Source organism: Erithacus rubecula (genome assembly GCF_903797595.1).
Source record: "Erithacus rubecula genome assembly, chromosome: 11".
NCBI classification, from domain to species: Eukaryota; Metazoa; Chordata; class Aves; order Passeriformes; family Muscicapidae; genus Erithacus; species Erithacus rubecula.
In genome coordinates this window covers 18,446,990-18,470,366 of record NC_136663.1, presented here as the reverse complement: position 1 = coordinate 18,470,366, position 23,377 = coordinate 18,446,990, and the positions used below count along the sequence as shown (strand labels likewise).

The 23,377-nt window shown below is 49.9% G+C and overlaps 3 protein-coding genes across 13 annotated transcripts in view; 2 read left to right on the top strand and 1 right to left on the bottom strand.

The window, feature by feature from the left end:
• The window catches only part of GIGYF2 (GRB10 interacting GYF protein 2), a 72,658-nt gene extending 68,504 nt beyond the window's left edge, over positions 1–4,154 (top strand). For all 8 annotated transcript variants that reach the window (XM_079314936.1, XM_079314934.1, XM_079314931.1 and 5 more), the window contains 2 exons: positions 130–277; positions 2,375–4,154. In XM_079314936.1, the coding sequence (XP_079171062.1) occupies positions 130–277; positions 2,375–2,442 (216 nt within the window). In that variant the 3' untranslated portion in view covers positions 2,443–4,154. The remainder of the gene's footprint in view (positions 1–129; positions 278–2,374) is intronic.
• A 44-nt stretch (positions 4,155–4,198) lies between these two features.
• Positions 4,199–15,027, top strand: SNORC (secondary ossification center associated regulator of chondrocyte maturation). Of its 2 annotated transcripts, none has more exons than XM_079315008.1 (4): positions 4,199–4,297; positions 6,280–6,393; positions 14,024–14,206; positions 14,889–15,027. In XM_079315008.1, the coding sequence occupies exons 2-4, from the start codon at positions 6,300–6,302 to the stop codon at positions 14,996–14,998; spliced, it is 387 nt and encodes a 128-aa protein (XP_079171134.1). In that variant the 5' UTR covers positions 4,199–4,297; positions 6,280–6,299; the 3' UTR covers positions 14,999–15,027. The 2 variants fall into 2 exon arrangements, with proteins under 2 accessions (XP_079171134.1, XP_079171133.1); XM_079315007.1 differs by lacking the exon at positions 4,199–4,297 and adding an exon at positions 4,354–5,728.
• NGEF (neuronal guanine nucleotide exchange factor) overlaps positions 10,713–23,377 on the bottom strand; it is a 52,523-nt gene continuing 39,858 nt past the window's right edge. For 2 of the 3 annotated variants that reach the window (XM_079314963.1, XM_079314965.1), the window contains 5 exons: positions 22,961–23,124; positions 21,782–21,937; positions 19,232–19,311; positions 18,674–18,778; positions 15,478–18,084 (listed from right to left, as the gene is read on the bottom strand). In XM_079314963.1, the coding sequence (XP_079171089.1) occupies positions 17,912–18,084; positions 18,674–18,778; positions 19,232–19,311; positions 21,782–21,937; positions 22,961–23,124 (678 nt within the window). In that variant the 3' untranslated portion in view covers positions 15,478–17,911. Of the gene's footprint in view, positions 10,938–15,477; positions 18,085–18,673; positions 18,779–19,231; positions 19,312–21,781; positions 21,938–22,960; positions 23,125–23,377 lie in introns of those variants that run through there. The other variant, XM_079314964.1, reaches the window with a different exon arrangement.

Below are 23,377 nucleotides of genomic sequence, written 5' to 3'. Positions count from 1 at the left end.
AAGGTGGATACATCAGTAGCTAGTGCTGCCACATGGCTGTAGGAAGTGCTTTGGGCTCTCTGAGTATTTTCTGTATAAATAAACCAGACTTCAGTGTGCTCTGTATCTTGTCCTTAATTTGTTCTCTAGGATTCAGTGTGGGGGATGAACCACAGTTCGCTACATTCAGTCTTTCAGACCAATCAGAGCAACAACCAGCAGTCCAACTTTGAGGCTGTGCAGAGCGGGAAGAAAAAGAAGAAACAGAAAATGGTTCGGGCGGATCCCAGCTTGTTAGGTCTGTTTGAGTTTTTAAAAAGTAACATTTAATTTGATAGTGGTGGTTTGGTTTGGGGAATGTAGGGGATTCTTACTGACCTTAAATGGTAGTACTGAATTTGAGTAGAAAAGTTGTAATGTCTTTAGAATTTTTTCAGTAGTATTATTTATTTAATGATTTGATAAATTCTGTACCAGTCTCATGGAAAACTTTTTAGCTTTCCTTCATGTAATGGCCTCTTTGATAGCTGAATTGTTGTCTGGAAACCTCTAAGTAGTTCAGGGATGTCAGTTATATTCCCTTTCCTCTTTTGAGTTGACTTATGACAATTTTATTGCTTTAATGCTGGTTTGTTCTTTGAAGAAAAGCCTATTTTCCTTTCTTTTATGAGGAGTAGCTTTCTGAGGTTGTCTTTGCCTTGCCGCCTTTTTGTAGGAGCTAACCACTACCCTAGTCAGAAAAGACAGCAAAGGTTGAAGTGATCACAGATTTTTCGTTGGAGACCGTGGAGATAACATCATTAGCAGTCCTTTATTTATTTAGTATGTTCTGTGTCTTAATTTTTATGTGAGGCTGGTTTTAACCATCCCCTGTAGCACTGATGGAAAAGTTTCTTTGAAGCAGCTTTTAAGGTACCAGGGCATTGTGTGAGTGCATGGACACTGTGAGGTGACAGGTCACTGTTGTGTTTGTGTGGAATAAATGTGCCTGTGTTTGTGCCCTGTGTGGCAGAGGGGAAGCCAGGGCACTGCACTGGGCCAGGCTTTGTTGTGCTGCTTTTGCTGAGCCCAGCTGCTGTAGAGCAGACAGGTATTGTCCACCTGAAGTCACTGCTTTTTTTTTTAAGGCTCTAGCAGAGCCCTGCCTTTGGTTTTTGTCTTTCTTCTTTTTTTGGTCTTACTAAGGTAAATTCTTCAACTAAATCATTGATTTCTGCATTGGTGTATATGGAACTTCTCAGTGGTATCCTGACTTACACCACCCCAAGGTGCCCATCCACTGAGTCTCATCTGGGTACTCAGTTGAATATATTAAAAAACTTGTGTAATATGAAGAAGAAATCACTGAACACAATTTACAAGTTCCAGCTGTAAGGAAGTAGCTGATGCAGCTTTTTAAAAATGTGTACACTTGCTCTTTTGCAAAATAATTTCAGGTGCTTTTAGGCCACACTGCCACGTGAGGGAGCCAGAACAGTTTTCCTAAACCTACTGAACAGAGCATTTCTCATCTCTCTCTAACTGGAAGGCACTTGATTGTCTAGCACAGAGCAAACCAATGTAGCACTCAAGACACTGAAGTGTCAACTTTGTGTTTAGTAACCTTGCAAAGGGAAACTTTCCCTTTTCTCATACTCCAGATGGGCTTTATACTGCCTTAAAAAGGAGATTTTGGTAGGAAAGTTGCATTTGATTTGTTGAATTTGTTTCCTTCTTCCAAGTGTTTTCACTCTGTCACACTTCTCTCATGTGCATCACGTCCTCAGCACATATGACTAAAAGGTTGGGTAGAAGTTTGAGTGCATCTTGAGCCACCTGCATGCCCTAGGTAACTTTGTACATTTTCATGTTGTACTCTTGAGATGGAAGTTTGTAAAAAAGCATGGAAATAGATGTAACTGCTACTAGATTTCATAGGTACATACTTTGAAACTTTAAAGTCAAGGGTGAAATTGCTCTCAACTCCTGAAGCATGGGAAGGAGAGTCCATGTGTGAATTGCAAGTTCTCAGAATGCCCATTTCTGCCTCTCACACCATGTAAGTATGGTGTTGACAGCCACTTCCAAGCACCAGTTAAGCATGCTCCCTTTTGAGATGTTACAGAGCCACATTGCCACCATGTGTAGATGGCTCTCATCCTGGCTCTGCAGGTGACATCTTTTAAATGGAACTTCATATCTGGTTTCAAAGACCAAGTGATGCTTCTCTAAATATACAGTTGATTAGCTTTTGTTTATTAAGGAAAAAATCAGACAATTTGGGTGACTGCATCTGTAGCCTTACTGAATTACCCCTAGATTTACCTTTTTCTTACACATGCATGTAATAGGCATTTTATATCAAGTAGATTATGCCATAGCCATATTTTTAACACCAGTCCTTCTTGGTTCACAGGGTTTTCAGTGAATGCTTCATCAGAGCGGCTCAATATGGGAGAAATAGAGACTTTGGAAGACTACTGAGCATGTGCAAATCAACTGGCTTTTCCTGCATCTGTTAACCATGGATTCTCCGTTTGGACACCGTACTCTCCACCTTGTGTTGTTCTTTGCCTCGCAGTGAATCACAGGATCAATCATCTCAGGCTGCTTCCTCTGGCCCCAGCAAACCCTTTCTGCCCAGGACTGCACAGGCATTGTTCCTACTGCCAGCCCACTCAAGTGGACTTTGTTCAGAGTCCCGGGAGGGTGGGAGTTAGGCTTTGTTCACAACAAGGCTGAATTGGGCAGCAAGCTTTCACTGTGCTGTGATTCATTCTGCTGACATACCTGGAAAAAAAAAAATCAATTGGGATTCTGCAAAGCATTGCTTCCTTCTCCTGGTTACTCTTACCACATCCAACAGGTGCAGTCATATGGAGAGAGAGAGAGAGAGAGATTGAGAGTTTGTGGTTAACAGATGTTGGTCAAAACCAAAATGCCACACAGATACTGACTTGGCTGCTCCATCAGGGCAAGAGGTGCTCTCCTGGCCAGGAGTTGCATTCATAAGCTACCCGTAGAAACTGGCAACAGGAGAGGGGCGGTAGTGGGCACAGTTTAGCTTGGGTTGATTTGAAGTTGCACACCCCCTGCCAGCCCTTCTCAGCACATAATTTTTGGAGGGAGAGCTCGAGTCTGTCTTCATTAGGTGGTGATGCTGAAGCTGGGGGAGTTCCCGTCGGCATTCTCCAGCCTTCCTGGACAAGTGGGGACTTCTGCTCTGGAAAAAGGGGGGTGGCATCTCTTCTTTCAGGCTGAATTTACCCCTTAAGTGCTACCTTCAGAGGGTTAGGACCAGTTTATTTTGAGCTCTTTTCCGGCAAATTTGTCTCGTTTAAGAGACAGTGGGATCTTTACAGTGTGGATCTGTAGTCTCTGGAGAGAGTGGACCCTGACTTTCAAAGACATGCCAGCAGCCTCAGCTGGTTGTCACTTGAAGCAGTGCTTAGGTATCGAGCAGAGATGCCCTTTCATCACGGAGAGACACTGGAGGACGAAGCTTTGTGCAATGATGGCCCTGCTTATCTTCTACACCTTAAAAGTACTTCACGCACCTTCACTGGGATCCATAACCTCTAAGTGTTTATGGAGTCATAACCTTGCTCTCTCACGGAAAGATTAACACCACCTTCCCTGCTCCACGTAACCACCCACCCCCCCACACACACCACAAACGACAGAGAAGGAAATCTGCCAAATGCACTTAGTTTGACCCCCCTGGTCCCATCTCCCGTCCCCAGAGGGGTGTAACCTGCAAAGGGAGATATGCTGCAGTTTTGGTGGAGTTGTATAAAGGTGTCTGTTATTCTGTCATCACTGCCTAAAGAAAACAGTTTGAGTTGCTCAAGAGCAGTTTGGCTTTGGATTTTATTTTGTTTGGTTTATTCATTTTTTGGGGTCACCTTCCCCTCCTCCTCCTCCTCTCTCTTCCCCCATCCCCAAACATGTACAGTAACTATACAGAGACTGCTGCAGACTTGTATATAGTTTTTGGATCCAATAGCATGGAGAGACTTGGAACTGTTGCAAATCTGGTCTCCCTGTCTCCTTTGCTTTGTAAATTCATACAAGGGGGAAGAGGGGTAGTTAAAATGTTTACAAAACTTTAAACTCCCTCTGAACTTTTGCCAGTGTGGGGGGGGAAAAAAGAGAGAACTTAAATAAAACCTGGTTGTATTATATCTGAGAGAAAACTTTCTGCTTGCTTTTGTCAAAGCTGAGTATTGAGAATTCCTGGTGCTAAAACTCACCCAAACTCAACTTGCATCAGTTTTCATCAAGAAACAAGCAAATACACAGGATGTGGAACAACAACTGCTGCTTTATTTCTTCCCTGGTGAGGAATACTGGTTGGTTTTCCTACTTGATAATTTTAGAGTTCAAATAAACACCAGTAAGTTGATATTGGAAATTTCTAACAAGAAAGCATTAATTTTCCTCTGCTGTCCATAGAGAAACGTGTGCATTCACGCTGGTGCTGTTTACGCAGGGTAGATCAAGCCGTGGCTGGTTTGCTCTTAACACAAATACTTGGCCACGGAGCCTCCTTTGCCACTCGGTGCCCACCTCATGCACTGCAATGCACTGCCCTAAATGAGAGGTTTTATTTCTCCCCTCAGCCTGAAGTCCCCAGGGATACCTTGTAGGTTTCTCTTTTTAGACTTATTTTCATTTTTTTTCCTACTTGTTTTCGTGTGGAAAATCCCAGTCAAGGTAATGGTAAATGTCCTGCCATTCACACGACTGTGGAAAATTAGTATGCTAAGGCCTAACTTACATGGTAGCTTTGCATGATGTTTAACTGATGTCTCAGAGAACAGTTTGTATTTAGGCTGATAATCTGACTTTGTTTTAATCTCTTTTTTTAGCATATAAGATGTGTGGTTCATAAGTGCTTTCTGGATTTTTAGTGGTATGATCTAATTTCTGCGAGCTAATTTTGGACTGCTCTACACCATGTTACAAGTACACAAAAGCCTGTTAGTTTTGAGCTCAGCTGGGAAGCAGGAAAGGAACAGCTCAGTTTCTAAATGAAAATGCAGAAATGCAAGCAGGGAAAATGTGCAATAATTTGTCAAACCTTGAGGACCTCACTCAGCTCCTGAGAATTTGTAGATAATGGATGAGTAGAGAAGATGTACTGTTCTTAATAGTGAAATACCCTGGTTTCTGCATTTAGTATGAAGGCAAGGTGGTGGCATGTGCAGATTGTGTGCTCAGGTGACTGCCTTGTCACCTTCTGTGACAAACAGGATCCTTTTCTGTAGCAAGAGTCATTTGGATCAGTAGGGATGGAGGAAATAGGGGTTCCAAAAAGCAAAGCGATTGCTGCAGAAAAATCTGAATTTAAGACAAAACTTCTTGTGTCATATTTTCAGAGCATAAAGAACTGAAATTGGGAGTGTTTATGTATTCATTACATGATGGAAAACCATGAAGTGTTCATCACATCAGCTCCAAAGTACTAATGAAATTTCTTCTGTGACAATCAGCTGGAGTGTTCCCCTTTTTATCCACCTCATCCTTTCCCTGTTCTTTGTCGCCACAAATGTGATTTGAAAAAAATCTGGGTTTTCGGTGCTGTGAACTGTCATGAGCCCCCAAGGCAGGCAGAAACAGAGGGGCAGAGGCTGGCAGGGTGAAGTGGTGCCTGAGCAGTTGAGATCCGAGGAGGATACTGGCATTGCCTGGCAAAGGTGACTCTCCTGGAACACTTGGAGACTTTGACAGCAGTTCTGAGACCACCCATGGCTCCCAGGCCAGCTCTGTAAGTATTCCACCCAGGAACAAGGATGCCATGGAGCTTCTCTGGCTCTGTGTCAGAGTATTTCAGCCTCAGAAGATTGAGGCCCTTGTTCTTTGCTCTCCCCACCCTGCAATGCTCTGCCACCTGCACAGTGTGGGAGAGCAGAGCCCTGGAATGGCTGCTTGGTCTTGGGCTGAGCTGCCCCAATGGCTCCTGTGTTACTTCCTGTGCCTCGGGATGGCCAGCCCGAGGGGAGGCGTTCCAGGAGCATCCTCGAGCCTCTGGGAAGGGCTCACCAGCAACTGCTCATGTGTGCAGTGGCCTGGCAGGGTCCTGGTGGCTCTGCTTGGCTGCCTATGGGGTGTTAGGCACAAGTTGGGGAGGGTGGAGCTGCCTTTGGAAGGAGGTGTGCTCCTGGAGCCAGAGTGAGGGAGGCTCTGCTGGGCTTTGCACTCTCTGCATAGTTGCTCTTGTGAAGGACTTTCTTTTACTTTTACTTTTTTTTTTTTTACCCGACTGAACAAAATTTTTATTATACCTGTGAAATTTCTGAGTTGTTTTGTGCTTTGAAGAGTTTCAAGGATTCCTGCTGATGCTTTTCCTGAGGGAAGCCATGCCCTACCACAGAGTCCTTCGCCTGGTCCTGCTAACGCTGTGCAGCATCCTGGTCCCTGCTGTGCTGGCAGGTAAGGAGCTTTGTTTGCATTTAAAGCCCAAAAGCATGGGAGGTCCTTTACTACACTGCCCCTCTCTCTTCTCCCTTCCCTGAAAACATCCCTAAATATATATTGAGTTATAATTGGTTAAGGGAAGCTAGCTTTGATGGCTGCTGATGAGCAAGAATATATTTTCAGTGGAGAAAATCCTTTAACTTTTCCTAAGCAGAACAGCTGTAGCATCTATGTGGATTTTGGTGGGTGGGGGTCAGTGGACACATCAATCAGCAGGAGATGAAAACCTCTCAGTGGCTGATGGGACAGGCTATCCTTCAGCTTTTAATGGCAGGAAGAATTTACAGTTATGGAAAGAACCATTTTGGCTAAAGCATGTGTGCCAATTCCTGGTTCCTTCTGTGCGCTCTCCTACAGCAGAGCACAGCAGCTGCTTTAGGCAGAACCAGGGAAGTGTGCACAAAACCCTCATTTCAAAGCCAAGGTGTACATCCTTACGGGGTTGCTCTGGAGGTGGGGCACCAGGGCAGTGCTGGAAAAGTGCCTGGATCTGACTTGTGTTCAGTGAGGTTATGGGAAGAAGAATGGGAGAGATGCGTGTTGTGTAAGGGACTGTTTTTCTGGGGATTGTTATTAATCTCAGCTTTTTCCGCTCCTGCCTTCAGCAGAGTCATGCTGGCTGCAGGGAGCTGAGGAGACAGGCAGCTTCAAAAGCTGCAGGTCTGTGGTGGGTTTTACAACTGGGAAAAAAACTGACTTCCAAATCCCCTACACTGATGGGCTCTGAGCGTACAGGTGGAAACTCTTAGGAGGAATTGCTTCCCCCAAAGCCTATTTGCAGTGGAGGTAAGGCTGAAGACGTGGCTGGGGGTGAGCTAACAGGCACAGCATTTGTTTTCCCAAATTTCTGTCCTGCCTTCCAAGACCTGGAGCAACATTGTTTTGCAGTTCTCTCGCAGTTCCTTATGAGCATCTTGCTTCACAGGGAGATCCTGGCCAGCTGTCTAGCAGATCAAATTATGGAGTTCTTTTGAAGGAGCTTTCACACAGGTAGAGGGATTCACTGCTGTGCCTGGCTAGAACATCTGTGGGTGGTGGAGCAGAATTAGTGCAGCTGGTATCTTCCTCTAGGACAACTTTGTGCTGAGAAACCTTCAAAGTAACTAAGAAATGAGCACTAAAAAGTGGATACTTTCCTTCTCAAACCATGAGGTTTTTTTTTGTACAGTGGAACATTAATAATTTTAACAGTTTCAGCTTGTGCTTTGCTCTTGCTCTCAGAAGCACTGGCCATGCTCTTCCCCCATACCAGGTAATGTCTTTTCTTACTCACTAGCAGTATTTCACTCTGCAGGGAGTGATTTGAATTTTCATTGAAAATCAGTCTGTTTCCTCTCCAAGCCGGGATCTGTTCTGTTTTAAATTTCCAATATTCGGTGCATTTGCTCTGTTCTCCCTCCTTGGCAGTTTTTCCATGTGCTTGGTCTGGCATTGCAGCTGTGGTTTGTGCCTGGTGCTGCCTCCCTGTGTCACTTTGCTCCTGTGACACACTCCCAAGTTTACTTGATCCTGTGATAGGATGAGTCTGCTCATGCAGTGATGCTTGAAGGGCTTTGTCCTGGGGAATGCAACATTTAGATTTTGGCATGTAGGAGAGATTCCATGCTTTCTCTACAGTATTTCAGAAACATGAGGCGTCTAACAGGTTGTTCCCTGTTCCCTCAGAGAGGACAGAGGAACCAGCCTGGCCAGTAAACCATCCCAGGAGCAGAATGATTCTCCGCTGCATTAGGCATGGAGAGTTCCTGCCCCCAGTGCAGGTGCTTTGAGGAACAGTGGAACTTTTTCTGCCTTTTACTCCATCAGAGAAGGAAATTTCCTGCCTGGTGCAGACAAAGAGGGGAAGGGCACACAGACTGCCCTCTGGTCTCTGCACATACACAGCCGTGCCTTTCTGTAAACAAGTTTACTCAGTATCCATCAGAACCACAGCTCTGCATTGCTGCACACAGGAGCTCCTGGCCTTGCCTGCCACAGGCTGCCCTTTGTGCTGCTGCTGAAGGCCTCCTTTCAGCCCTGCCCTGGCCCTGAGCCTACTGTAGCCACCTGGGTTTGGACAGCCCCTTGCTGGCCTCAGAGTTCACCAGCGCCTGCCCTTTCTTCTCAGCACCTCTGACTCTCCCCAGCAGAGCCCTCTAGAATGAACAGGAGTGACTCTGCCTTGGAGAGGGCTGCAGCTGGTGTTGGTCATGCAGACCCATGTCCAGAATGAGGTCTCCCCCTCCCTGTAGGCTGCTTGCCCAAGCTGGTCTGATTTCCTGCCCAGCATGATCAGGGCACTGTGACTGTTGAAAGTGTGAACTTCTCCAAGTTACTGAGCTCTTCCCAACATCACATTTGTCAAAGATGGGAAAGCAACCAAGCACATCTTTAGCTCCCTTTGTCAACATCATCTGGGTGCAACAGGAAACGGGCAGCTCAAGGATCTGTGACAAACCTAAGCATTCTCCACTTCCTCTTTCTCCAAACCCAAGTGGCACGTAGGCCAATAGAACAGGAGGATTGTGAAGAGCTGATTTTTATTTTATTCCTATCAGCAAACCTAATTTCAATTTCTATAATGGATTCAGAACTCCAAGTGAGGTGGAAGTTAGTACAAAGCCTTTGCAAGGCATTGGCTTCTGAGTCTATATATATATATTTGGTATTTAAACTCACATGTGGGCTTGTGAGCTTGTTTTGAGCTAATGTGGAAATGCATTTTACTGCAGTAGCACATCAGAATAAGTCTGGGGGGAAAAAAGCAACAGAGCACACACACTAAAGGAAAAGACAGAGGAAAACACCTTGATCGAAGACTTCTTTTCTGCAGCAGCTTGTGTCTTTGCTTTCAACTACAGGAGAGTAAAAAATTATTAGGAAGTTTTTTAAAGCATAAGTACTAGAACATGGATAGTAGTGAATAGGTTTTGTTTGGCAGATTTCAGGAAAAGATGTTTAAGTAGATCTGTCTAGATTTAAACCAGGAATTTGTAAGGCATTATTCAACCTTGCTCTGCTCCAACACTCCTTAAAACTTTCTGACACTGGTAATTGACTCCTGAATAAGGAGCTAGGTTGGGGTTGGAGATGGAGAGTGAGGATGATGAGATGCTGAAGTCAGCTTGTGTGAAGAATACTACTGGCCACTAACAGGTAACCTTCAGGGACAGTGATGTGACGTGGCCACATCTCTCTGCTTTAAGGTCTCTGAGTTGGCCTGTGGGGAGAGTCTGGTTCCTTCAGATTTGTTTGGCTTTCCCTGGGGCTATCACTTGTAGAGACTCTTGCAGTCTTACATTTCAGTCACTGAGTACCTGGGGTACTGGCTACCATATCACTGTGCTGGCAGCTCACCCCACTTTCTGAGCATTGAAATAGCAGTTTTGTCAAGTTGCCTTTGCCATCATCCCCTCTAGGTCTCTCTACAGCTCACATGTCTGGAGTTCCATTGGCCCTTGCATCACTTGGAAAACTTAGAGTGTATTTCCTTATGGTAACTGATGTTGTCTTCCCCTTTCCTCACCTCATTTACAACTAACCTGTGCTGGAGAGAGGGACATGACAGTGCAGCAAAGATTTCCCTAAAACAGGACAATTTGTTGTGTTAACATGTGGGAAGGAATAACTGCTATCATCCATCTGGCCTTCTGCAAAATGCTCTAATAATTTTAGTCCATTTTGTTCAGTTCCATCTCCAGTAAAACTCTAAGATTTTTGCATGTTGTTCCCCTAAGTGTTCTCCAGCTGTATTTCTCATGAAAAGACATTTACAGTTAGTCTGAGAGCAACAGCTGCCCTCAGCTGGTGCTTCAGTGCTGAGATATAGAGCTAACTAATGTTGGTGAAGAGCCCATTTGTGCCAGGGCCTGGAGGCTTCCCTCCCTCTGGAACAGCTGGCAGTAAGCACAGAGCCTTGGCAGTGGTGGGTCACTCCTGTGCCTCAACAGCCTGGCAGCCCCTCCACATGCCCCCAGCTGCCCCTGTCAAGTCCCTCCAGGGCAAGGAAACCATAGGAGTGCACCACAGGAGTTTCCTAGAGGTAGGACTGATCCTGAGACTGATGGCAGCACAGCTAAGGCATGGCTTTCTCCCAGATGTTAAATAACTGGTCTTGTGATGGATGATGTATTTTGAGCGTGCTTCTTGCTAGTTCTTTATTTCTACCAAGTTCTTGGGTGAACATGAAGGCTGTGCACTGCCTTACCTTTGAGACTTGGTTTCCAGCTCTTGGTTACACTCCTTCCCTGGAGATGGCAGCGTGTTTGGGTGTTTTTACAAGTTAAGAAGGCTGTTTCTTGCCCCATGGCCATGGAACTTCCCTTCAACTTGCCCTTTTCTTGGGAAGGGCTGCTGCTGGGTCCAGAGCTGCTGCTGAGGCATCTGTTGAGGTTCCCAGGCCATGTCCTCCTTGTCACAATCAGAATGACAGCGATGGTGTGGGTGGGAAGGCCTGGCCACTGGTGCTGCTTTCTCTGTAGATCGTGTTCAGATCCTGCTCATGCACAGAGAAGCTGAGCCTGGGGAGGAACAGGGCTTGTGGTGGTTACCCAAAGCATCAGCAGCAGAGCAGAGAACTGGACCTCCTGAACTGGGTTCCCTGTCTATCCATAGAATCTCTCCAGATTCTATCCAGCAGGTGACTGGAAAAGGCCCTTGTGCCTCCCTTGGAGACATGAGACCTTACTAATAGTGTGTATGTTGGGCTTTGGTACTGACACAAACTCTGTCCTTCCCATCACTTTACTTTTACCAGGGGACTGAAATGACATTGTGGCACTTGATGTGGATCCATTAGAGGTCTGCTTCTCCCAGCCGATGGCAGTGTGGCTGACACTCATTGGGACTGTCAGGGAAGCAGGTGTGAAGCCTCTGCCAGTTAAAGAAACCTGCTGGGTGTGGGGATATTTGGATGGGTGCTTGGGCTTGTCAGCTGGCAGGAGAGGAGGCATGTGAGGACATGAGGTTAGGAAGGGCAGTCAAAGGAGAGACATGGAGAGAACAGTGCTGGTTATGAGCAGATGCTCTCCCAGGCTGCAGCAATGGGCTCTGGAGGAACCTGCCTCTTGTTGTGTGTCCCCCCACCCTGTGTGCCCATGGCAGGGCCCTCGGTACTTGCTCCAGCAACATCCAGGGGCAGGAGCTGAGAAGGGGACCAGCATGGAGCCCTGGCTCCTGGGGAGGCTCAGCTGTAGGTATTTCACTTAATGTGTGTGCAGGAATCTGCTGCCTCTGAGCTCACAACTGTTCCTGAGGTACCAGACCTGAGTGAAAGGGGTTGTGTTTCCCTGGGCTGAAGTGCCATTAGGGTAAAACCACAAGAATTCAGGACAGCAAATGCATGTTAAGCACATTCTGCCCTTTCTGTGCGGGCAAACTGAAAGTATGTGTCAGTTAGATGAGGGGAATTAGCAAAATACATATCCAGCAGCCATCCAAGTTTTTACAAATCATGGAGATCATAAACAAATTAGACTGTTTCCTCTGTATTTGGCTATCAAAAATGAGCTCTGTGCCCTGCTTAAAGAGTGCTGCCAGAAAATTTTCAGGATTTAGTTGCACTGAGAACAGGAGAGAATTTCTGGCACCTCTGGGTCTGGTGGCACCTGTGGGATCTTTGCACTGTGGTTGGAAGAGGTAGTGTTCCCTCCTCATCCCTTTGAGAGTGGGGATAGAGAAGACCCAGCCCAGGTCATACAGTCTCCCTGGATAGTGCCTGCATCTGTTTCACATCATCTGAGCTAACACAAGTCCCTGGTCACATGCAAGGCATATGCACAGCTCTGGAGGAAAAAACAAAAAACGTTATTGGGAAAGGAACGCTGTCCTCCCAACACTGTGTTCTTCTGTTCTTCTGTGGGGGACAGTGGCAGTGCTGGTTCTGCTCCTAGGGGTGTTCATAGAGTCTGGTCGGTCACAGCTGAAGTGTGGCTCTTTTGTGTGGAGTTCTTCCCTTACAAGAGCAGCCTGGAACCAGGGCTTCCAAAGCATTCCATGTGTTTAGTCTGTTCCTAAACCAATAGCTTAGCTTCCCCATGCCACTGTTGCCAGCTAAATAGCCCAGCTCTGCTTGGTTCATTCCTGCATTAACTGTATTTCCTCACTGAATTCTGTATTTTCTCCTGTTCCATTCTCTGGCACTGAAATCACAGGATTTAAAGTAGAGAGGTCCACTGGAAATGGCACTGTGTGGAAGAGCCATGGGATGGGATATGAGTCTTCAACTCTGCTGGTTGGTTTTGCAGCACAGGTTGGGAAGGGCCCTGCAACGGCTCGGATGTTTGTGCAGAGCTCTTGTGGAACACAAACCTCTGTGTGCTTGCACAGGGGAGCCAAGATGCCACCTCTGGTGCAGAGACCATGGATGTACCAAGAGTGTGAGCACAGTGTTCTCTGCTACACCCAGCTCTGCCTGGGTTCCTGCCTGGGTCTAACTGGCTAACTGGGGACTTACTTGTCTCTGTTGATGCTCACTGGACCAGGGTTAAACCTGGCAGCTGTCTCGCTGGACACCCTGTAGCTTTTCTGCCTGTAGAGCTTTCAAAACTACTCTAGAACTTTGCTGCATTCCCAAGATTGTGGGCAGCCTGGAATAGCTCTGGAGATGGTGCACTTTGATGCCCTGCAGTAAATTCTCAGCAGGTTTCTACCAGCAGGAAAGGGTGAGTGTTTTGGCCCTCTTGTTCCAGGGAGGGATCTTAAGGCAGAACAAAGTGTGGTGCAGCCCATTAATGAGGATTCTTTGCTCTTCTCCCACAGCAACTTCTGTCCACAGGAGGCCAGGAGTACTCCTGGCACTTAAAACTGGGGCTGGCACTGCCAAGATGTGCTGCTGCCATCTCTCTTCCTGGGCCAAGTCTTCAAGTGCCCCTGGTACACCAAGGTTCACATGCCAGAGTTGGGGTGCCTAGGGATACCTCTGTGCCTTGCCCAGGGAGTCCAGGCTGCTTGCTCTGGGTCTTGACTCACTATTTTCCAATCCTGATAACCATTGTGTCGGTTCAGGTGGGTCCTGCCAGTGAATGTTGTTCGTTTTTCTCCCCCCTGCATTTTTCCCCATCCCAGTGCAACATTCCCAGTGGTTTCAGCAGGGAGCTGTGGAATGTCTCATGCTCCTGCCAGAGCCCACCTGAACAAGGCTGGGCATTGACAGGGAGTACTCAGTGAGCCACACACAGGGAGGGCTCTCTGGCTTGGTCTCTGACCCACAGCAGGAAGGAATAACAGGAGACGAGTGGTTACATTAAACAGAACCCAGCCTGACTTTCATCTCCCCGGTATGGCGGGGGTGCAGCAGGGGGAAGTCAAGGCTCTGGGGTCCTGTCTGGGGGAGCCATGTCCTGTGCTGTGCCAGCACCTCCAGCATCCTGCATGGGCTGGTGGTGCAGGGCAAAAGGGCCCTGAGATGCTGTGAATCTGGCCAGCACAGGTGGCCCGGTGGCCTCTGCTTGGTGGCAGTGTGACAGCCCTTCCCAGCCCAATCCCAAGGGCATCCATCCCGGGGGCCACGTGGCAGGCAGCTGAAGCCCAGGGACCTGCTGAGCTGTGCTTGGCACTAGTAGCCTCAAGGGGCCCATCATGTCCGTGAGTGTTTTTCTTCCCACAGAGTACCCACAGGACTCGGTCCCCACCCTCTGGAACGAGCCGCCCGAGGTGCCCTCCGGAAGTGGTCCCTTCGATGCTGCCACCACCACTGCCCGCCCGTCGGACGCCACTGCCTTCCCCCCGTACACCTCCGAGCAGGAGCCCGAGGACACCACCCACCTGCACCGGCTGGACGCCGGGGACGGTGAGCGGCTGCGAGGGGGGCTGCCCGCGGCTCGCTCCTGCTGCAGCTGGCACACGGTGGATTTGGTCCCTGTGTGCCTGTCACCTCCTGGGAGGGGTTAAAGCTGCCCTGCTGGGGAGGGGGAGAGTTGCCTTTATTGCCTGCTCGTGGAAGCTTCTCTGCTGAAAAGCCTCTGCTGTGGAGCTCTTGCCGGCCCCAAAGTTGCTCCAAGACCCTTCTTCCTGCCCCATGACCTGTCATGGTCAGAAAACTGCCCTGAGTGCAGGTAGGACTCTCTAGGACAGAGTATGCCGGGAGCTCCCTGAACAGGGAGCATGAGTGCCTTTCCTAGCTTGTGGCTCCTGCCTGATGGCAAGCACCAGCTGTGATGTGGTCCTGCCACAAGCAAAATAACTTTCCTGGTGTCCCAAGAAAGCTGGGCACCACCAACGCACTTTGTGGCAGCTATCCTTGTTACTGGGAGCTGGCTGAGGTGGTGGTGGCTGGCTACAGCCCCCTGCCCAAGGGATGTGGCACAGTGCCACAGCTGGGTGCGTAATGACATGGGCCATGGCCAGTGCAGGGAGCTCAGGGGCAGGAGTGTGGCCTGATGCCTGGCACCATGCTAGGCATGGGGTGATCCTTGCAGCCCTTCCCATCTGGGCCCCACTGCCTCTGCTGACCTTTTTCTCTCTCCCTGCAGGCTCACTGGGGCCTGGAGCTATTGGTGCCATTGTCATCGCCTCCCTCCTGGGTACATCTGTGCTTGTAGCCTTGGTCATCATCACACTGAGAAAGTTCTCGGCTTCCTGAACTCAATAAAAAGTGTTTCTGTTACACAACTGGCCTGTCTCCAGCCCTTGACTGCTCCTGAGCTGTCTGCCTGGGACTCTGGGGGCAGTGGTGCCATGGATAGGGGCAAAGCACTGCAGGCCCTGTGCTGGGCAGTCAGGCTGCATCGAGTGCTCACTGCCCTTGAGGGGGGTGTGTGTGTGTGCGTGTCTCCTGGTGACACAGACCTGGCAGAGCCTGTCAGCCTCACTCAGGAGGAACCTGTGGCAGTGCGTGGCTTTGAGCTGGGAGTTCAAAAGGGCCCTTCTAGGTCTGGGTGATTGTAACAGTGTTGGGCATCACACTGCACAGCTTTCTAGGGAAGGGCTGTTCATGGCTGTAAGGCACCCCAAGTTCATGTGGAACTCCATTTTCACTGACTGCATTTGGGCCAGTTGTGCCAGAGGGGACTGGAGAGGTGACAAGGGATCCTTCTGGGGAAGGAAGGAGACACACAAGTGTTTTGGTGCTGGCTTGCTCAGCAACATTTTATCACACAGAGAAACGAGACAACAAGACGTTCCCCTCAGTTCACTGAGGCAGCTTGGCAAGGACTGGGGGGCTCCAGCCCATGCTTGTGGGCCCCAGGCCTCACCCTGTACAACACTGGAGACCACTGAGATGGAGGCGTGCAGGGCTGGGTCTGAGGAAATAACACTGGATGCCATTCAGTGCCTGAAAATGGCACAGCCTGTGCTGGAGTCCTATGGAATTGCAGAGCAGGAGGGGCTGGAGCAATCCCAGGGCTTGGTGGTGAGAGATGGGACAGGGCACAGCAGCACTGAACCCCTCTGCCTGGAGAAGTGCAGTGAGGAGCTGGCAGCCTGGCACTGGGGAACTGGTGAAACATCAGATGGGCAAGAGAGCATTTCTGTGTTGTGGGGAATATGCCAGGCAGGCATGTGGGGCTGCAGGCACTGCACTGGCTGCTGGGCTGCAAAGCTGGATGATGTAAGATATGGTGATTTCTCAGGTAATTTCAAGGAATTCTTAGAGCTGGAGCTCCTCTGGTGATTTTGTGGCTGTTGCAAGGTTTGGATCCTGAGCTGGAAGTTTGGTCGTCTCAGAAAGCTGACTGTGGGATGCTGCTGAAGAGACCTGGCTTGGGGTGTTTCCACAAAATCTGCCCAGTGCACCACTTGGAGGCTGCAAGTCCTTCTTGGCTCAGCTCTGGGGCTGGGCACTGACTGGTGACTGCAGACTTCTGGCTAGTATGAAACTTCCCACAGGTGGCCAGAGCAGCACAGCCCTGCTGGTTGTTGTCACATGCTGATGAGGTGGCACTGATCTGGGCCTGAGTGACAAATGCCTTCTCTCCCCCTTCACTGCTGTGGCTCCCATCACTTTGGTCCTGAGTGCTGGCTCTAGGCTGGCTGTCCCAAGGCTGTGGTGTCAGTGGGGACAGCCCTGGAACCCACATTAGTTGTGTTTGGCCCCACACTGCACACTCCATGTGGTCCAAAGAGCAGGTCTGTAGCCTCCCTTCACAGCTCCCTGGTGTCTTGCTTTCTCCCCATGTTCCTGCTGGCATGGCTGTGCTCCTGTCCATGGGCATGGCTACTGTGTGGCTCTGTCAGCAGCTGCTCTCTGTCCCCTTTCTGAGCACAACCATGGCCTGGCCAGGGCATACTTCAGCACAGGCTACAATGCCTGGAAGAAAATCCTTTGCCATGTTACAGAAAGGTGCCAAATAGTTGATTTTCCTAATGGATGCTGGCCAGTGCTTGGCTCAGCTTGTGGCTAAGAGGCCCTCAGCCATGTGTGGGACTGCCCCCCACGCTGCTCTCAGTGCTGTGCTCAGGGCTTCATGCGTTGCTCAGTGCCACAGCTGGAAGGAGTGATGAGCTGGTGCTACTGGCCACAAGACTTGCATATATACATGGAGGTGAGCCTGTACAGGGAGGCCGGTGGGGGTGGGTTACAAGCATGCAGGCAGCAGTTGTGAGGCCTCCCTGAGCACACAGGACAGGAGCTGCCAGCTAAGGTCACTCACCTGCTGTGTGGCAGCTGGGGCTGCTGGTGCTCCTGTGGTTCATGTGGTGTGCGAGAAGGTGCTGGCACAGCCACCCCTGCTCTGGCCTCAGCAGCAGGGAGTAGCAAAGACCACAAGTGCACGATCAACCAGGAAAGGCCATGATGCTGGGGTTCTGCAGTGGCCCTGCAGAAGGAGGGCAGGCTGTGGAAGAGTAGGCTGAGCCATGGGATAGGGCCCAGATGTGCTTCAAGGTTGTCAAGCAGGCAAAGACATAGGTCAGAACTGGCAAGACTGGGCTGCTGCTGGAGAAGAGATGAGTGTGGAGCACTGCAGAGTATTTGACTGGAAGCAGATCAAGGGTCTGCCTGTGGGAATGCATCCAGCAGCTTCACAGCAGGACTAGGGTGGTGGGGCTCATCCCAGCCTGTTGCCAGTGAGCTCTGGGAGACAGTTGAGATTGCTGCTTGACCTCACTATTACCCTTGTGAGATGCTGGCTCCAGAGCTCTCCAGACTTGGAAGGTAGCAATGAGCTGTTAGTGCTTAAACTGAGTGATATTAATTGCTCAGTGATGTTTGTGGCCACTGTCTTTCCCAAGCAGCCTGAGCCAGCTCCAGCCAGCACATGTGGCTCATCTGGCCAGCACCCGGTGGCCTTCGGGCAGTGTCTGTTGAGCTCGGGCTCTTTGGGGCTTTACAGAACACTTGGAAAAGGGTTATTTTACAGTTTAAAGCACTGATCTTCAGGAAAGGACCAGTGCTGCTGGGGGGCCTAGGAACAAGTCTGTTTGTTCATGGGTGTGTGTGCCTTGTCTGCTGCACTAGGTCCCCCACAATGTTCCACAGGTGCCACCTTCTCCCAGCTGACAGCCTCTGTCTTCTGCCTCTCTGAGGCACTCCACATGCTTGGGATGCTGGTGGTCATTGGCGGTTTCTGCTGCCCAGTTTCCTTCTCTGACTGTCATCTGACTTGTGCACCCGGAAACACTCCTTCAGGTTCTGGGCTCGAATTTTGGGGTTCAGGATCTCCTCCCCAATAGAACTGGGGAACCAGCCCCTCTCCTGGTCATGAAGACGTTCCCCAAATATCCAGCCTGAGCATAGACAGAGACAAGCATAAGTAGAGCAGGACTGCACTGGGATAGCTGTGCTGCAAAGAGCCATTGGAGCTGGTGGAGCTTTCTGGAAGCTGAGGCCTGTGCTGGAGCAGACCCAGCTTGTCCATCCAGCAAGGAGGCCTGCTCACCTGAGCTGCATCATGTGAGAATAATTGACCCAAGGGATGCCAGCAGAAAGCAGGCACTGCTGTCACCAAGTGCTCTCCACTGCACCTGGAGTGGTTCCCAGCAGACACCTAATGTGACTGGGACCACCAGCTACAAGGATACCCCAGAGAGCAGGACGGCATGAACAATCATGAAGGTAAGAATAGCACTGGGTTATATCTGGGGTGGCTGTGCTAACTGTACCATGGCCCACAGCAGGTGCTGGGAGGCTGTGCCAGTGTTGCCACAATTTAGCAATCTGGATTGGCTCTTAGGAGAAGACAGTAACTTCCTTCTCTGGCTGTCATGCTGACCAAAGTCTGTCTCTGGCTGGAAGGAGATACTTGCAGCTGCCTGCCTGCAGCAAAGCCCATCCTTCCACAGGGACTCCCAGCCCATCCCCAGCCCATCCCCATACCGTCATCTGTCTTGTCCAGGATGTTGAGCACGTCAGCCAGTTCTAAGGAGAGCTCATCAGGCTGCTGGGCCACGTATGGGTGGACACACTGGATCTGTGGGCAGTCTGCCAAGGAACAGAACAAGAGTGAGGGATGGACTGGGACGGAGTTCCTTTAAAGAACAGCATAGCTTGGGTGGCTGTAGCCCCACAAGCTCTTCACATGGTCCCTCTGATCTAGTAATGGCCTCTGGGGAAACCAGGGAGTGCCTTGGCTACAGGTATCAGGGAGGTAACTCTTGGGAAGGGAGCTGGGTTTACATCACCAGCCACGTGCCCAGCCATGAGCAGCCTGGATGGGAGGGAGAGTGCTGGTGCAGCCCAACCTAGATTGGAAGGGTTGAGGTCAGGGCCAGGCCCAGACACAAGCAGGTATTGATGGTGGAAAAGGAGTGGAGCCCTGGGAGAGGGCTCAGCTTTGGTATAGGTACCAGATATGTGGCTGCACTGACATCAAGTAGAATAAGGTGCCCTGGAGTAGGGGTGAAGAGCTCCCAGCTCCCATGCTGTGTCTCTTACCAACAAGTCTGGATGTAAATGAAACAAATTTGGTTCTCCGGTTTGGGGCTAGTGAAATCATCCAGCGCTTCATTTCACTCCTAGATAGGGGAAACAAACCAAAGTTGAGAACATGAAAGAATTGTAGGGGCCCTAGTTCTTCTGCCCTGCCAGTTCTGGTCTTCATAGTCCTCCTCCCAGCCTTTTCCTGCCTGCTGCTTGAGGGTCCTGGGTCCAGTGGTGATGCTGAGCCCCACTGTTGCACACCCTGTTTGGGATGTCACACATGACACCGTGCTCAGGGCCCTGCTGCACAGCCCTGGCTGTCCCCCACAGGCAGCACTGTCCCTCTCTGAGGATGGTCCCTCTGCTACCACTGCTGCTGAGAGCCAGCAGCAGGGTGGAGGCCTGGCATTCTCTGGGAAGTAACAAGCAAAGGCAGCTCCTGGCTGGGCTGGTCAAGAGGAGCAGTTTTTCCAGGAGATAAGCAGTTACAGGAACCATTTATTCCTGCAACTGCTGTGTAGAAACACTTAAAGGGCAGAGCTGATTAATTCCCCTGCAGAAGAGCACTGCAGCACACCAAGGGTACCACTTGCTTGGCAACAAGACCCATGTGAACAGCACACTGCAAAACCTAGACCTGCAGTTGGGAGGATGAAGATCTCACAAACGCTGATATCCCAGGCCTGGCTTCCCTCAGGCTTCTCTCAACCCCACGAGGAAATGGGACAGTTCATCTTCACAGGCTCCAGCTCCTGCCTGGAGGACCAGCTGTGCTTCCAGCTGCCAGAGAGCCAGATTTTTCTGCCTTCTCAGGTGGTTTTAAAGCCTGAGCTTGACACACATGAAAAGCCATGGGAGTGTTTTCAGGGAGGAGAGGGGCCTACAAGGGGGAATGTAAAGGACAAGTGCTAGCAGGTTAATACTCAGCAGGGAATACTTTATACTTCAGGTGTGAAGAACAATGCCAAAGACCTGTGGAAACACCCGCAGGTCACACCACATGAAGACGTGCTGGATGAGGGCCTTGTGCACGTAGGAGCTGTAACATGTAGAGGTCAAACCCAGAGTCTTGCCATGCCTGTGGCCCTGTCTGCACACTGGCCCTGCACACAGGTCCTTGTGGGGCTCCATGGATCCACCCACGGTGCCCAGCTTCTCTCAGCCTGCAAGGAGCCCACCCACACTCCAGGTCTATCAGTGCAACCGGTTGTGTCCAAATAGTGTCAGCTCCTGACAGAGCCTGCCCAGAGCATGAGCTGCAAGCTACCACTGAGCAGGTCATTGTTGCCTGATGCAAGAACTCCAAAAGCTGTAGAACAGATGCAGAAGTCTCTGTTTGGCACCCACTTATCTCTTCTGTTTAGTTTTTCAAGTCTGTGCCTTAGGGACTGCCTCTATCATTCCTGCATCTCTGAAACAGCAGCCTTCAGCAGTTGGTATGTTACATTTCAGTGCTCAAGACGCATTGGCAAGCCATGTTCTGGATCACATACCTGCTAGAAGATGGAACAGGATGCAGAGCACAGACCTTTGACTGTCTCCCCTGAGCTGAGCAAATCCTGGCCTGGATTATAGTTTGCTGCACAGCCAAGCCTCACAGACGTCACACGTGCGCTTGCCCTGCATTGTGTGACTGACATCTCTATTTTCAGTGCAGCAGAGCTGCAGCCATGTCTGGGGAGAAGGTGCAGCTGCTCACCATACTGGGGGCTCATCATCCTGATGCCAATGCTGCAGTGGTGGTGGGGAGGAGGTCAGGGTACAACCCTGAGGCTGGCGTTCATTTAGGAATATGGATGATGAACACCAGCCTACTGACAGCAGATAACATCAACCTGGGGATGTGCATTGTCCCTAGGAGCTGTTTAGCTGATGGCTAGAAATTGTGGGCCTAGTAATGCTGGTGGGTGAGTGAGAAAGCCCTGCCCCATGCTCCAAAACAATTGGTCAGTGCAAGCACAGCTGAATCATTTGCCCAGCCTGAGCTTTTTGGAGCCTGAAGTGAAAAATCAGTGAGCCAGAAAACCTGTATCCAAAGAGACAAGGAGGCCTGAGCAGTAGAAGGGCTGCCCAAGATTGTCACTGGCTGTGAAGACAAAGAGGAAGTAGCTTTTTGTCCCATCTTCACCCACAAGCAGGAGACACTTTGCTCCACAGCGATGATCAGGCATGGCCATGATCCTTGTGAGTCACTGGAGCCATTGGAGTGTGTGTATATCCTGCTTGATTTTACTTTCTGAATGAATATGCTGCAGGCTGTAAATTAGCTGGGGCCCAGTGCCTGGTGTGATTTCTGACCTCTCTGTCCCAAAACAGGAACTGCCTGTCTGTCCAGCACCCCAGATACCTCAATTACACCATACAAGAGAGAAACCTGCCTAGGTGACCAGTGCCTTTCAGGAGCCTTGGGGCAGTTCCTCCGGGCAGAGATGTTGGAAGGGCCAGCTCAGCTATAGCAGTGGTATCCCTACCTGCCCACCCCTGGAAAGCCTGGACAGCTGGTCCCCACGAAGGCAGGATGTAGGGAGAGCGCTGCCGAGTGCTGGCAGGGTGACTGGTACTCACTGGGATGATGCCTTCAGCATATAGCTGGCCTCCCGGTCATCTGCATTCTCTAGCAGCCTCAAGATGAAGACATTGGCCAAACTCTGCCCCTGATCTTCCAACTCTTCTACCCGAAGAAGCCCTCGGGGAGCAGAATCAAACACTTGGTATTTGTCCCTGGGGGAGGTTAGAGAGATTAGGAAAAACTGTGGTTATTGCAGGAGACTTTGACTTCAGCCACCCAGAACTGTACTGAGCACACAGACAAGAAGCTGCTGCATGGCAGGAGGAAAAAAGATGTCCTGCTGTGAGAAAGGATGAGTGTGTGGCTATGAAAAACCACTGCAAAGCAAGGAGCCCTCCTTGTGCTCTGCCCCGGGCATCCCTCATGGCCTGGAACAAGTTGCTTGCTCTGTCTGAGCTCCCCACGTCCAAAACACAGATGGCGCTCCCTCAAAGGGGATTGTGAGGCTTAATTCATTCCTATTTATGAAGTGCCTCTGTGTTTTCTGGATAGAAGTTGCCACAGAAGCAAAACATTTCCCAGCGTACAGACACTGCGGCGACACGTTCATTACGAACAGTGGACGGGCAAGATGCTCCCTACCAGTGGGTCTAACTCATGCCACAAAGAGCGTGCTGTTCTCTGCTGCTGTATTTCACCAGTGTCTGCTTGCACAAGACACAGTCCTCAGCACAACATCCTCCTCCTCCTGAGGTAGGTTACACTGTGTCAAATAAAACTGCTGGCCTCAGGTCGAAATTTATATCCCTCCCTGCTACTCTAACTTTCTAGTCAGATTTCTTGCAGTTTTAGCTGACTAAATCTGAGCTGTTCTTCAGGCAGCAATGGGTCAAAAATCACTTCTTGTCAGGAAGACAGGTTTCCAGGGTGAGCCCACCTGCCAATGTAACTCATTGCCACCCTGCAGAAACTGCTGGATGCATAGTCATCCTGTCCTGGGACCCTGTTTTAACTCCTGCTGGCCATAAATTTTCAGCTGAAGAGAGATGTGCCACCTGTGAAGAGTCAGCTGTGCTCACAGGCAAGGTGACTGCTGGAGGGAGGTGTACATGTCAGACCAGGATACCCTCCCTGTGCCTGAGGGACAGGATGGGGTCACAGCATGACAGGTTGGATAAACCTGGGGCAATAGAACTAATGAAGTATCCTATGTACTACCCGAATTTTGCACTCACCCAGGAATTTGCCGGCAAATGACCAGCAGATCATTGAAAAGGAATAGGTAGATTTCTCTGAAGAGTTTCTTGGTGCGAAGCGTTCGTGATGTCTTCGGACCATTCATTTGCTGCAGTTCCCCCTGCTTCAGCAGCCAGCGGGAGTGAGAGATGATGGGTACAGACTAGCAGAGAGGAAAAGATGGCAAAGTTTAGGAGAGCAGCAAAACCTCATGGATTCAAGTGGTTATGATGCTGGAAGCACCAAGAGATGCAAAAGAAAGGGTGGTGAGCTCCCACCACCACAGCTTGTACTGTAGAGGCTGGAGCAGAGCTGCAAGGAGAGGGCAGTGTGCTCTGCCATCCACACAGCCCAGTACAGTGTTAAAGAAGTTGGACAGAGGTACAGCAGGGCCCGAGGATGGATAGGCATTTAAG